The sequence below is a fragment of the Aethalodelphis obliquidens genome, unplaced genomic scaffold (assembly GCF_003676395.1).
Source record: "Aethalodelphis obliquidens isolate GAN/ISIS:26980383/991018 unplaced genomic scaffold, ASM367639v1 scaffold75, whole genome shotgun sequence".
Lineage (NCBI taxonomy): Eukaryota > Metazoa > Chordata > Mammalia > Artiodactyla > Delphinidae > Aethalodelphis > Aethalodelphis obliquidens.
This window is the reverse complement of record NW_020838019.1, coordinates 939226-954613: the sequence shown is the minus strand read 5'-3', so window position 1 is coordinate 954613 and position 15388 is coordinate 939226. Positions and strand designations below refer to the sequence as shown.

Below are 15388 nucleotides of genomic sequence, written 5' to 3'. Positions count from 1 at the left end.
AGAAGCAGCAGCTGTGGGGGGTTAATTAAGACTCCCCTCCTCACAGGACATAGCATCAGGCCCACCTAGCACCCACTTTCCCTGCTTGAGAAAGAGGCCCTGAATTTGCCTCAGTGAACACGACCCCCCCTCCCCGCTCTCTGCAGGTTTGGGGGCACCGGGCAGAGACACTGCCCCGTGCCCAGGCCTGGTCAGTTTGCATATTGCAACCACGGGGCCACAGTAATTGGCTCAGCAATGGGTGTTTGACCCAAGCTGCACCAGTGAAGCTCAATTCTGAGACTTTTGCTGGAACCACCAGGAAGAAATGCTCTCTTTCTAGACTGCGAAGATAGCAGGCCCGTGTGTGAGGCCAAGGCAGCAGGATGGAATGAAAGGAGGTGGAAGATGTGGTCTGAGTCCCTGGATCCAGCCCCACTCCTGAGATCCTACCACCTTTTTACTTTTCAAGTTTAAAGTAGTTTGGGTTAGATTTCTGAAACTTATAACCAAGATTCCAAACCAATGTTGGGATGATTTTTGGTCAGTCACACAGGGTGTAACACCGAACATCCTCAACCTTGTTAGAATCTCTCTTCCAACACCTAGAAAATTCTCTCTGGCTATAGAAAAACCAGGCCTGGCTCCCTCTCCCAGAAGAGAAAGCGCACCCTCACCTCTGAGAGCCAAGGCTGCTCTTACCTCATCAGCCAGGAGAAAGAGCTTCTCTTCCCAGGCAAAGTGAATCACTTCTTCTATGCACTTTCTGCTCTGCACCTGACCTAAAAAGTCCCCAAACAAAAGCAGAAGGTAGGTTGTAATGCTGTTTAAGTTGTCCCCAGGTAAGAACCCCAACCAGAATCGCTCAGGTATCTGTATTCCCAAGGACCCTGTGGGACCACGCTCCCTAGCTGCTGTGACTCGGGGGGTTCAGTCAACCTCCAGGGAGCCCCGACGGTCAGCCCCGTCCCTCTGACTCACTTAAGCTGGGTACGTGGAGGGAGCAGTGTTTCACACCCAGCCTTCTTGCTATTCTTATTGGAGGTGTGTGTGTGTGGAGGGGGTATATTTGTATTAATCTGTGCTGGAGGGCAAGAAGGCATGACAACATCATAAAGAGCGGGAAAGTTAAACTGAAGGAGTTTAATCATTCAGCCCCACTCTCCTCCTCACCCCACAGCGGCAACACCAGGAGAACTGCACTGGCTACACCTTCTGCCCACACAAGCTCCGTGAGGCAGGGACAAGGTCTGTGGGCTCAGTGCTGACCCTCAAAGCCAGCACTCAGCAGGGCCCCGGTAAATACTGTGGAATAAGCTCTAAATGAGATGAGCCTGCCTGCTAGCTCTGGCTTCTCCTGTCAGCAGCTACATGGGAGCTGCCCTCTGAGGATGCTTCCGGGTACCCGCAGTGTCCCTGCCAGGGTCTCCCTTCAGGGCTTGACTCAACATTTCATCCATCTTAGAGAAATGAGTGCCAGCCAGCAGCAAAATATTCACCCATCAGTTCACAGGAAATACTGTGGGTTTAGGTGGGGAAAGGAACAAATGCAACAAGGTAGAAACGAACCTTTTCCCAATATTTCCTGAGGCCCACTGTAAGTGTGGCACTGGGTTGTCTGACGTGCTCACATAGCCTCTGGGAAAGCACTAGTCAGGCATGCTGACTTCTCACAAAAGGCTGTTTCTTTACTATACATAAATGTGCATCTATGGATGTTACATATATGTATATATTTATGTGTGTATGTATGGGCACATGTGTCATTTATATATGTATCTATATCTAGATGCAAACCAGTATGTAGAGTATGTTACCTTCTTGTTAAAAATAACTATATTCTTGCCCATGTAAGAATAACAAGAATAAGTCTTAGAAAAAATATATAGATGTATCTTATAAAAGTATGGTATGATTCAGCCAGAATTTCAGACTTAAACTGTCTAAGCAATGAACCAATTCCTTTCCTAAGGGAACAACCTGTCTCCTGCCAAGAAAGGGTCAACCGGGCTTCCTATGAAGCAAGCTCATGGCTCTGGGAATTAGGAAGGGTAGTAGCCCTGGATGCTACAAGGAACCAGCTGCTGTTCCCACAGACAGACAGGAGCTGCCTATCCAGGGGGCTGAGCCTGCCTAAAAATGCTGCTGGTCTTCTCTCCCAGGGCTGCCATCCCACAAAGTGTATCCTGTTAGAATGCAAGCAAAGGTTTGAGCACCAAGAGCATCAAACCATGTGTACATACTGCCAGGGGGAGTGCTGAGAGAACTGAGTAAGGGCCAGGCCTCAGGAAGCCTGTAGCTCGGGAGAGCAAAGGAGACCTGCTGTGCGCAAATAATCCCCGTGATATGAGTGATGCAAACTGTAGGACAAGGACAGAGCTTACTTCTCTCCAGTCTTCGCCTGGGACGAAGGAGTCACTCAGAACATGCCTGCTGAGCCAATGGATGGACAAACACACATGGTGGTACAGGAGGAGAGTCACATAGGCTCTAGAGGGGCAGGGCACAGCTGTGCCCAGCAGGGGGAGACATGAGCCCACTGCACAAAAGAGGTGGCTCTGCTGTAGGCCTCAAAGCTGGGGAGAGGTCTAAGTGCCCCTTCCCAGAGGCCAGGCCAAAGGAATTTCCCACAAACTAATGGGGATACCTGTTGCTTGCACCAGCCCTGCATTCTGCCCTTTTTTGAGCAACAACACTCAGCTGTCCCAGGGAGAACTCCCTCTCTTTAAACTCCAGCAAGGGACATGGGATACAGATCCAGCCAATCAGCCTCAGTGATTTAACTAGGTCAGGCACGGGCAGGTTGGTCAACGTGGGCCAATGAGAGTCTGGCCTGTGGCTTTGGCTGAAACTATAGGCAAGGCTCTCTGTGGAGGACGCTTAGGTGCTGGGCAATGACTGGAACTGCTGAAGGCCACTCCCAGGACAGATGCTTTCTGAGAAGGATTCCAACCCAGAGAAGAGCAGAGCTGGGAAATGGCCTGGGGTTCCTATGACAATGACGCTGATTCAAGTGTGCTGCTTTACCCTGGACGTCACAGATCCACTCCCTTCAAGTCTTAAGATGAGTTTCTGTCTTGAATCCCAAAGAGCCCTGTTAGCCACTTATATCCCAGTCCATTTTGATACCTTTTAGCCAAAGTGGTCACAGTGTGTGGTTCAGGCAAGATACATGGTTATCACAGGTAGGTTTCTATTTTTCCATCCCCCATCTTCCAATAGCTGATTTTCACCCATTAAGACCCCAGAGAGGGAATTCCCTGATGGTCCAATGGTTAGGACTCAGTGATTTCACTCTCAGGGCCCAGGTTCAATCCCTGGTCGGAGAGCTAAGATCCCACAAGCTGTGCAGCATGGCCAAGAAACCCAAAAAAACTGCTTATATTAACATATACTCACATGACTCCCCCACCTTTGACCTAAAACAGGAAAGTCTCTAGTGCAGTTATTTCTCCCAGGACAGCCAGGTGAAGATTTATGTTAGCACCTGGCCAAGAAGTCACCAACCCTATGATATAAACTAGGTATACAGAGTATTTCCTAAGATGTAGGGCCTACTACTCCAAGTTTGGGACCAGTAGCATCAGCATCACCTGGGGGCTTGTTAGAAATGCAAATTGTCAAGCCCCACTCCAGCCTAATTACATCAGAATACCTAGAAGTGGGGCCCAGCAGTTTGTTTTTTTCTTAACAAGCTAAAGTTTTAGAACGATCATCCTAGGGCAGTGTTTCTCATCCTCAGCTGCACAGAATATTGATGCCTGGGCCCCATCCCCAGAGATTCTGAGGTGCAGCCTGGCCTTTAACATTTTTAAAAGCTCCCTTTGTGATTCTAATGTGCAACCAGGATTGAGAACCCAGCTCTGTCATTTTCCTACTGAACCAGGGTTAGACCCTTCATCCCTTCCCCCAAGCAGTTGGCGTAAATAAACCAGGGTGGAGGGCAGCTGCACCCATTTTCTGCGCTCAGGAATTCAAGTGGCGCTTTCAGCTGATTGAAGCATCATTTGATGTTCCCAAGAAACAGATTCCACAATCAACTCCACCACGCTTTGGCCCTGACCCAGTTTATCTCAACAAAGGAGGAGAGAGGAGCCCTTGTTCTCTGCATCCGAATAGCATCGGGGGCACATGAAGCCAGCAGCCTGGAAAGATCAAAACAGGCAGAACTGTGCATTTTTTTTAAAAAAGAAAAATACGCAAAATTAGGAGTGATTTTCAACTTCTGGAATCAGGTTTTTTTGGTTTGTTCGCTTTTGTTTTTAATATGGCATTTCCTTTTCAGGCCTCAAAGTACACAGTAATGCTGTGTCAAAGAAAAACAACGCACACACCAGCAATCTGAAAACTGGTTCAGAAAAACAAGTAGGAGTAAGGGTAAAATGAGGCCTATGATTAATGGTGACGGTTTGTGCGTGACCTCAAAGAGAAGATTCTTTGCAAATGCAAGAACAGGAGAAAAACTGGTCTTAATACAACCCTGCCCAGGAAAATGCCTGCATTTGCTCACCTCCTAAGGTGGTCTGCAGCAAATTTTATGGCTTTAGGTTAGCAAATCTGAAGTTGGATTGGGAACCTGGGAGCAAAGAGGACTTCATCATTTCTTAGATCTTTAGTGTCCAGACATTCAGTACTCCAGCCACCCTGCCCCTGCTCCCCAAGAAACTGGCAAGGTAGTAAAGCACAGACCTGTGGGGTTCCCGGGGTTGATGATGCACAGCACCTTGGGGTCACAGTGCTCTTTGGCCTCCCGCACGGCCCGCCGGAGCTCATTCACGTTTAGGGCCCAGCAGTTGTCCTCATCCAGGTAATAGTTCACCTGGATGGCATCGAGTTCAGAGATGACCGCCGAGTAGAGGGGGTACTGCGGGATGGGTATCATCACACCCGTCCGTGACTTGCCACCCCCGGAGACCAGGATCTTCAGGATCGTCTGCAACCGAGAAGTCATATCTTGCAAGGCCACTGCCACTTCCCACCCGCGGGGGCTGACCAGCAGCAGGCAAGCTGGAAGGCCCCAACCCTGCCTTTCACCAGCCACCCCACTGCCTGCCTCCAGTGCAGCCTCATGGGAGTGGCTGAACTTCCCTGAGCCTCACTTTCCTCATCTGTAAAATGAGGTCTGCTGTGAGAAATAAGCAAAATGTTTTAAAGTTCTCAGTACAGTGCATGGTATGTAGTTTAACACGCAATACTTGTTAGTATTTTTTAAAGAGGTCTTTTAAAGCAGTAGCCCACAAACTGGCCCTGTCTCAGAATTATTCTGACCTCACCCCTGAAACTCATTCTGTATGTCTTGGGTGGAGCCCAGGAATCTGTCTGGTTGGTAGCTATCAGTGCCCAAGGCTGGACAGACCCCTGAACAAGGGATTGTTGAAATGGGATAAAATACCCAGCTATGGCCACCAGGTGGCGCTTCAACCTGGCTGTTTCCAAAGCTGAGCGCGCCCTAGGTTCATAGGATTCCTGAGAAACCAGGCCTGGGGAGTCCTGTGGGGCACTGGTGGAGGTGGCAATAATTCACTGGATTAATAAGCCCAAACTCTTCTGGGCGAGTCCCCACCTTACACAGACTTAGCTTCTTTCTCAGGTTCGGCTCCTTGCTGCAAGAATGCCACTGGATTAAAAACTGCAATGACTTGATTCTTTCACTAAATCTTGAGGACCCCTCCCCCAACCCTCCTCTGGAACCTCTACCTATACCTGGGCTTATCTGGGAATAGAGACGGGCCTTGGCAGAACACGGTGGAAGATGCCATGGTTGGGAGCCTGAGTCCAACACTAGAATCTCAAATGCCACAAGAGGCTGACTTAGAGCAGGCAGACCACCTAAGGTCTCTGGGCCTCAGTTTCCTCCTGGGTTCCAGGAAGAGTTTAATGCATTTGAAAGGCTTTAGGAAAGGACTAAAGCATTTAACAAACAACAAAAACAGGAGCCTTTGGAAGTCAAGAGACACAGACAAAGATAACTCCATTACAGGAAGGGTCAGACAGGACAGGCTCCCTGAGTAGGGAGAACAAAGTGAGTGGATGGCACTCAGCACTGACTGGGCACGGGGGCAGGGTGCTGGAAGGGAAGGGAGGCTGCAGGTTCCTCAGGCCCTGGGTTCAGCCCCTTCTGCTATGGAACACTTGATACCAGCCCCTCGTCACCTCTTCCACGGCTGATCCCCAGCCCAAGCCACCTCTTCTCTTGCCTCCTAAACACTCCCTTACATCTATTATGCCCCCTCCTGCCACACTTAAAGCTTAAGAACCTAAATATAATTATGTCCCTCCGCCTACTTCAAATCCTTCAGTGGCTCCCAGGCTCTCAGGACAACAAGGCCCCACCTGCTTCCCAGCCCACTGCTGGTAACTGGCCCTCACCATGTGTGCTCGTCCCCCCGATGCTGTTTCCAGACACACAGCCTCCTTCCAGCTCAAGGCCTCTACATATGCTGACCTTCTGCTCCGAACCTGTCTCTCCCCTGCCTTCCTGAGTTCACAGGTACGCAGCTTCCAGATCTCTATCTGTTCAGCCTTCCTTGGAGAAACCTTCCTGCCCTCCCCAGCCCCCCAGGTCAGAGTCCCTGCTGCTCCCTCCTGTAACACTTTGTCCTCTTCCAGAAGAGAAACTGAAAGCTTAAGATTTGACATGTATTTATGTGCTATTAATGCCAGTCTTATCCAGCACTGATGTGTAAGCAGAGGCCAAACGTGTTTGTCTCCCCAGCACCTGGCACAGTGCCTCGCAGAGCAGATACACCGTATGTGCTGAGTGAGAGAAAGGCCGATGTCGCCAGGAAGACGGGCACCCTCGAGTGACCCCTGACTCCTCCCAGCTGGACCTGCTGGTGCCACTCTGGAGGGAAACTGAGGCTGCAGGGGTACCCAGGTTCATGAAGACTGAACAAGGTAAGGAGAGCAGGCTACCAGGGTGGGGCAAACAGCAGCGACCAGAGGGAGGCCAACCTCTCCTCCCAGGCTGTCCCCCTGCTAACAGGCTCACACACTCGGCCCTAACATGCAAGGCTGTTCTTCACGTGGGTGAACAGTGGACAACAACAAGCTACCCTCACACGTACGGAAATGCCGTCACTAGCTCCAGTGGTCAGGTAAATGTTGTCCGGGTCTGCAGGTACACCACCATCTCTCCTGGTGACATAGGCAGCCACATCTTCACGGATGCAGTTGACGCCCTGGCTAGCGCTGTAAGATCCTGTTAAGACAGCAAGCAAGACAGTGACTAGAGGCAGGATGTCTGGCTCCATAGCGTCTGTGATATCCATATAATTAACTGGGAGTGGGAAGGAGGGGGAGGTCAGGGAGGGCTCAGTGTGGCCCTATTCTCACTACTCTAGGCTCTGGAACTGTGGCAAGCTGCTTAACTACCTATCTGGGCTTCATCCACCCATCCCGTCATCCATCCATCTACCCATGTAGCTGCCCACTCACTCAACCATCTGTCCATCTGCTATCCATCCATTCATCCATACATCCATTCACCTGCCCACCCACCCACCCACCCACCTGCCCTTCTGTTCATCTGTCCACCCACACACTCATCCATTCATCCCCCCAGTATTTGCTGAGAACCTACTTACACATCAAGCATTATTCCAGGCCCTGGCTTCTAACCAGTTAAATGGTGCCCATACCTGCTTTACCTACCCTACTGGGGTTTACACGTTCTATGACAGTATGTACCATTACAGCTGGGACTGCTATGCTTCCATCACTGTTGCCTACACATGGTTCCACAAAACTTGAGAGAATGGTCACCCCAAAATGGCACCGCCTGCCAGCCCAGGAATCCAGAACCCTCACCAGCACTAACCACAGATCCCCTGGGGCTGTGAGGCATGACCCACCTACCCCCACCCCATGCCAACAGCATGCTCAGGCTGCCAATTTGGATCAAAATCCAAACCACCATTTACATGAAGTTCAAAAACAGTGGTGACCACTTTGGGCTTGGGGGTATTGACTGCAAAGGGGCGCAGAGGAGCCTTTTGTGATGCTGGGAATGGTCAGTGTCGTGATCTGGGCAGGGGTTACACAGGTGTGCACACATAGGTGCTGTACATTAATATTTGTGCTTTTTACTGTTTGCATAAAAACTTTTTCAAAATGTCAAGCCACTACTTATGTTTTTAAAAAGCAACTGAAAATAGGTACCTGCACATGCACAAAATCTCTCTGAAGGAGACTCAAACTGGTGAGGTGAATTCTCTGGGGAAGTGAACCAGGAGGCTTGGGGTCAGAGATGGGAGGCAGATCTTTCACTCTATATCCTTTTATACCATTTGAATTTTATACACATTTAAAGAAAACCAGCTCATTCCTTCTAAGACTACTGCAACAGCACCACCAGGAGGCAGGATGGAGCTCTGGAAAGTGGCCAGCTCTTCTCTGGGTCTCAGTGCACAGCATCCAAGGCCCAGCACCCAGGAGGTGCCGGGTTTCAGGGTCTGTGCAGCACTGGGCTGGCCTTTCCCCCCTGACCAGTTGTAAGTGGGGGTGGGGGAGGGGGGAAGGAGGCTGGACCACTTCTCTAAGGATCAAGTGGCAAACATTAACACGTATCAAACCTGGGTGGTGAGTACAGAGCCTTGTCACATTATTTGGGGTATCGAATGCATCTGAAATATTTTGCAAATAAAAAAGTGGGGAGGTACAGAAGCCGGTGTTAGAGAATCCTTCTTCTACTGGATGTCTTATTTGATATTTCTTGAGCTCCCATGCTCAGAAAGTTTCCTGTGCTCCCTATTTCCCTCTGCCTTCTTTCAGTGCCCTCCCCTCCACTCCATGAGGCCTGGCCATTTCCACACCAGCTAAGCCTCCTCTTCTTCCTGCCTTTAGTTCACCTGCTTCCCTGAATTCCCAGACGTTCCCCCACGGGCAAGCTCCCTGCTCCTGCCAGCCACAGACTTCCACCTTCTGTTATGCTCTGAACCACATTGATCCTTCACAGCTCAGACCTAGTCTCTCTCTAGGAAGCCTGAGATAGGGCCCCACCCCAGCCTTTCTCCCAGTCTGTGATTTCTCCAGTTATCTTATTTTATACAGATGAACCCCTGCCTCCCCATGTTGACTTGAGGGCAGGGACCATCACCTATTTCTTCTGTTCATCGCTGTAGAGCACGTACCCCTGTGTAGGACTCTGCCCTGGGACCCATGGCAACCTGCCTCCCACTGCCCACAAACTGGCACCATCTGCCAAACCCCCAGCGCCATCGCACCCAGACCCTTTCACTCGATCACACTCAGCCTTAAACCTCAAGGCCTTTGCACACACCATTTCCTCTGTCTGGTGTGCATTAACAGAATCTCTTAGTCATCTTCCACATGAATTTGAATGCCAGTTTCTCCTTAAACCCTCCCTCTACATTAGAATCCCTTGTTATAACCCCACAGCTCTCTGCTCTTTCTCTAAGAACTCATGAAAACTGGGGATTATGTTTCTGTGTTAATTCTTTTTAATGTTTGTTTTTCCCAAATCTGACAGTGAGCTTCACAAGCACAGAAACTCCACCTGCCTTGTTCACCAGTGTCCCTCAGGGCCCAGAGCAGCGCCTGGTACACGGCGTGGGCTCAGAGAGGAGCCTGACGAGGGCGTTATCTCCCGGCTCCCACCTCCCCCAGGTGTGTCTAGGTTTCACCTCAATCCTACTTAAGATCCGGGACACAGCCTGAGAACTGGATTACTCATCAAACAAAAAATAAATGGAGCCCCAGTAAGAAATAATTTTAAAGGGCATGATAAAAACACGTCCAGGTGAGCCCTAAGACCTTGTGTACACATTTTATAATCTCTCCGTGGGCCAGGGTAGCCCTGGGCATACTGACATTTTCCATTTCCTTTATTTTTGTGGGCAGGTGCTCAGGCTGCCCAAGCCTTAGTTGACAGAGCACCACCCCCCCATTGTCCCAGTCTTGGCCAGGACACTGCCCCTCCCCCAACAATGGGCAGGAACAGGTAGTGACCTCCAGGGCGGGGCTTCTCCACACCTGACAAGGGGCACAAATGCCAACCTTCCTGCAAGCCCGGGAGGTGGGTACAAAGTATCTCCTAATTCAAGGATGAGGAAAGAGGCTCAGAGAGCACCTACCTCACCTGTCCTCATGAGCTCCCCAGACAGAACTCAATGCAGGTTCCCAAAACCCCAAAGGCCAACAGTCCCGACTCACACGGACATGGCCTCCCAATGCCATTCTCCCAGCCCTGGCTGACACAGAACAAAACTTGTCGATGAGGCTTAGTGCATGGAACAAAATCCCCTCCCCATTCCCCAGACACTGACATCAGATATGCAAGAGCAAACCCCCTCCCTCCACCTCCGGGTTGCAGTTCCTGGAGTCTCAGGCCCACTGCCATGGGTCTTCGAGAAGCGCCTTTGTCCTCTGGGCTGGGCAGAGGGTGCAGGAGGAAAGGAGCCTGGAGGCCAGGCCTCTGGGCTGGCCTCTGCCAGCTTGTGGTTCAGTCCTTGCCACACAAGGTGCTGGCCCACACGCCAAGCAGGCTGGCGGGCAGGGAAGCTGGCCCCTTCCTGAGAGGGACACTGTGAAGGACACAAACTTGGACAGAGGGCTGGTAGGGTGACCACAGCCAGGAAAGTAAGCATAGGGCTCTCCATAAAGGGACAGAGCAGAAAAGGGGGAGGGGAAAGGCAAGGAGGTGACAGAGATGCCAATTGTGGCTGATCCCCTGCTGAACAAGCCACAAGAATCCCCGTCCCATGTTTTGAAACATTCAGGCACTAGTCCTAAAAAAGCCCTAAGGACAACGATTTTCCTCAGGACAAAGGAAGCTAGATTCCCTATGTAGGCACTGGGCAAAGGAATGAAGCAAAAATAAACAGGAAAAAGAACATGAGATGAGAACAAAGAGCCAGAGGCCCAGAGGCTGGAAATCCATCTCAGCAGGGAAGGGAGAGAAGATCATTTTCACATCTACAGGGCCTTCCTCCACGGAGCCCTCTGGTGCTGGGGGCCGAGGCTGGGCCTGGGCTCCCAGCACAAAGGAGCACAGTCCGGTGACGGGAACATAACATACAAGTTGGGGGCGGGTGGGCGGCACCTTCAGAGCAAGGAAACCACCAAAAGGGGGCCACAGGCACCTCACAGCGTGGCCACAGGGCAGTGAGAAGCCGGGCCAGCGGGGCATGTGCCTCCCTCTGGCCTCTGGCTTCGGAGGCTGCCTCGGGCTCAACCTTCTGCTCTGAGGGTGGGCTCAGCATCAAAGCCAGCTCCCAGTGTAAACCCCAAATCCAGCCAAATGCAGGCTCTTGCGCCTGAAGTGCCCCAATCCACCAAAAGATGGCATCGACCCCATAAGCTCAGCAAACAAGAGGCTGACAGAGCACGGACAAGAAGAACATTGTCATTTACTCTGCACGTCAGCCACCACACACATTCACACACTCACTCAACGTGTAACCCTTCATTCTGGGCCGAGGCCCAGGCCCACGCTGAGAACACACGTTCTTTTCACGCCCGCTGGGACCTGGCAAGTCGGGGCCTCACCCAAGCTGTTTCCGCCACAAGCCTGTAGGATCCGCCGGGCTCGTTTCTTAGCATCTTCTGGGAAGCTGGGGCTGTCCAACAGGTTCGGGTAGGTACAGAGTGCCATCACCTGGAGGAACAGAGGCATGGGCTGGGCTCCCAGCACCGCCCACCCCGGAGGGGCACAAAGGACTCTGGGCAGGCGACGGTGTGAGATGACAACTCTGAGGGACAGTGCCCTCACAGGCCTCTCCACAAGGGCCCCAGCCTGTGGGGGCCTGGGGACAGGCGGGGAGGAGGACAGTGGACGCTCTGCAGCGGAAGGGAGATGGTGAGAGGCAAGGTCCATGATGACCTGGGCCTGGGCGGAGGGTGGGCCACCACCCTCCGAGGAGCCAGGGGACAGAAGGAGGCTGCTTACTCTGCCCCACCTCTTCCATAAAGGACAGCAGCTCACATACCCAAGGCCACAAGAACCAGGGGTTCCAGAGCAGGGGGCTGGGGCTGAGGAGGCAGGTGCACCCCAGATGACAGGATTGCACAGACCTCTGCCTACAGCCTGAGCACCCCCCATCACCCCTTTTCCTGGCCAGAACTGAAAACCGATTCAGCTTTTTCACCTCTGTAACACAGAAAATCACCCTAACCTCACAAATTAAGAGGATTAAGCAAGGAAATGTTTGCAAAAGTGCTGGCAAACCCCCGCTCACCAGGCAAGTCTAAGCTGGAAGCTTAAGAGCGATGCCAGGAGCACTGAGGCAGGCTGTGGCTCACGGCTGGGGGACTTTGGGCGGGCGCAGGCTTCTTGGAGCCCGGCTTTTCTTCAAAAAGATTTGTGCAATAGGCAGTGACCCAGCCTGCCCTCCTCCCTGGGGTGCTTGTGAAGGCTGGAGGAGGCCAGCACCAAGCGGGAGAGGCCGGGCCTGCCACAGCCGGCGGCAGGGCTGGATCCGGGAGTGTGCCAGCCAGCCAGAAAAGGCTGAGGCAACAGAAGGCGCCCCAGGCACGTGTGGGGAACCTCTGCAGAGGGAAGCCACCTTGGGCCTCTCCTCTCCTAAGCTGTGTGCTTCCAGGACAAGCTTCCAGGACAACCAGGAGGCTCTGACCTCCTCTTGCTCCACTTCCCTGGCAGAGCCTCTCTGTCTGGTCTGATCCACTTCCTCCCCACGGGCCCAGCTTGGGGCCTCTGACATTCATGGGCTGCTGGCACGCTGCTGAGGTCTGCAACAGTGGCCATGGGAGTCCATGCAGTGGATGTTCCTGAGGTCGTTGCCAGCCTTGGTTCTTCTCCCCCATACCCTGTGTGAATTCCCTGAGGGGCTGAAGGCTGAGGCCCCGGGGCCCCCAACAACCCTCCACCCAGGGAGCAGGGTAGGATCGCCCCTCCTGTGTGCCAGTCCCTGCAGCAGGAAATACGGGCAGGAAAAGACCAGGGCATTCAGCACTCAGCTTTGCTGCCTGCCCCAGCCTGCCAACCTTAGCCACACAAGGACCAAATTTTGCCCCATTCCTTCTCCAGGGAAAAGCTTTCGCTGTAGCTGGTCTCCAACCTCTGTCTAGCAGGCCCTGGAGTACTCTCCCACCTTATCTTTTCCCCTCTAGCCCACCAATCCCACAGTTTTGGCCCATGCAGCATCCTTGCAATTGGCACTCAAACTGAAACACTGCAATGTGCCTCTTGAGGGCCTTCACACTCTCCATCTCATGGAGTCCCCCAGCAGTCCTCCGAGGCAGTGTCTGGTGATCTCCACTTGCCCAAAGCCACCCAGCTGGTAAGCAGCAAAGCCAACACTCAAACCTGGGGATTCTCACTTGGGAAGCCATACCTGGACCCCCACGCACCATCTCCCAGCCCACTGGGCCTCTACCTCTCCCATCTACTCTCTGATGCCCTCACCAACCCAGCTCCAAACTCAGCATCCAGGACCATGCACCTGGGAGCCTTGTATACTAGAGCATCCTCAAAATGGGTTTAGGAATTTCAGACAGCTTTGGAAGGGGAGGAGACTGAGGGAGAGAACCAGTGGGGACATCAGGCACTGGAGGGGCTGCTACTTCAATGGCACCTCCCTGTGGGATCCTGGTGTCTGCTGTGTCCTGAGGGAGCTGGACAGGCAAGGAGGCAGAGGTAATGTAATGGGCCTGGCTGGCTGGTTCCCTGCTGTCCCAGTGGCCTCTGTTCCTGAGGGCCAGCTCACCTGTCGGAGGAAGGTGATTGGCTGCTGGCCCATGGCTTGGGCATCCCCGATGTTGGCACGGATGACCTCAGTGAATGGTTTTTTGATACCCTGAGTAGAGAGAAAGCAACAGGTGTTACTTAGTGACTCTCAGACCCTGGATTCCAGAGGCCAAGCAATGCTCAACAGGATATTAATAAGCAGCCCTATTCTGAGCCTTGCCAGGTGTCAGGCCCAGTGCCCTTGACATGCTTGGTCCCATTTGACCTTCACAACCACCCCTATGAGGAAGGGCCAGTATTGGGTTGGCCCAAAAATTGGTTTCGTTTTTCAGTTTTTCATAAGATGTTATGGAAAAATCCGAATGAACTTTTCGGCCAACCCATATACAACCCTTTTTACAGATTAGGAAATTAAAGCTTCAAAAGGTTACCCATTTTCTGAAAAGGCCAGAAGAGCTTCCTGGGCTGCCAGAGCACCCTGAGGCAGCTGCAGGTCCACGCTGACCCTGGGGCAAATGTGGTGCGAGGGAGGGAGGGGTCTGCAGCAGAAAACATCAGGGAGAGGATCCCACAACTGCCGGCTCCCTCCCCCCACGCGCAGCTCCACCTCCACCCCTAAGTGAATGACTGGGGCACTGCAGCCACCCTCCCCTCCAGAAGACACTGATCAGCAGGGACCTCTTGGGGGTCATTCTCTTGCAACCCTGTCTTTGCAGGATGAAGAATGTGGGCTGATTTTCATATTGAAAAAAAAAAAAGCGTCAGGGATGAAAAGACTGGCTGAAGAGCAAAACTGAGGCCACTGCCTGAGCAATGCGTTTAGCACAGAACAGAGATGGCAGAGAGAGGAGGAACTCGGAAACCCTGGCAACAATGTCACTGGGGAGGTGACTGCAGGACACCCCGGCTGCTGCTAAGGAGAAAATGCATTTTGGATGGAGAACTGTGGGGATCTGGAAATGTGGGAACTCCACGCAGCTCACTGATAAATCCAGAATTAGCCACTGTAAGAGTTAGAATCAACAGCAGGTTCAAGGACCTCCCAGGGCAGCTGAAAGGATTATCTGAGACAAACAGTATGAAAGCACTTGGCAGAGTACAAACATCATCATCTTACAAAGCTGGACCAGGAACAAGGTCACAAGGGTCATGGTGGAGGAAGAAGGCGGTGGGGCAAGGGGTGGCAGTACCAAGGGGGGGTCTGGGTGGAATGCCTGGCCACCTTTCCATATCTCCAGCTGCCCTTTCCCCAAAGGCACCCTAAATACAAATTTTAAAGGTACAGTTCTATGGTTCTGACACTTGCCTTCTCCATTTCACATAATGTGTGCATAAAAGCAACTTTAGAAAACTCTCCCTTTTTTAACTCAGTAATATACCCCTTAAGTAAAGACCAGTGGGCTTAAGGGATGAAAGCAGCTGCCTGCCGAACAAGTCTTCCTGACCCTCATCTGCCACTCCTCAGCCCCTCCCATACAGAAATTCTCCAGCTGCTTCGGGAGCCAGGAGGCATGGGGCGCTGAGGAGGGCACCCCAGAAACAGCACTGGACCGTCATAAACAGGGCCTGATAAGTCTCCAAAAGCTACGTTTGGTGGCGGGTAGCGGGGAGAAAGGGCTTTTAATTCCCTCCTGCTCCTTTTACCAAGTTCTTCAGGGCTGGCCAATATGGAAAGACATCTCAGGGGGCCAAGGCAGGGGGACAGCACCACCCACTGCCCAGGGCTGGGCTGGGGTGAGGGCA

General features: G+C 52.3%; 1 protein-coding gene across 2 annotated transcripts in view; it reads right to left on the bottom strand.

The window, feature by feature from the left end:
• Positions 1-15388, bottom strand: part of GPT2 (glutamic--pyruvic transaminase 2) — a 35023-nt gene that overhangs the window by 13303 nt on the left and 6332 nt on the right. For both annotated transcript variants that reach the window (XR_003429841.1, XM_027092251.1), the window contains exons 3-7: positions 13665-13754; positions 11488-11596; positions 7047-7180; positions 4669-4912; positions 682-761 (exon numbers count right to left, since the gene is read on the bottom strand). Coding sequence is in view for 1 of the 2 variants with exons in the window: in XM_027092251.1 (XP_026948052.1) it covers positions 682-761; positions 4669-4912; positions 7047-7180; positions 11488-11596; positions 13665-13754 (657 nt within the window). In the remaining variant the exon portion in view is untranslated. The remainder of the gene's footprint in view (positions 1-681; positions 762-4668; positions 4913-7046; positions 7181-11487; positions 11597-13664; positions 13755-15388) is intronic.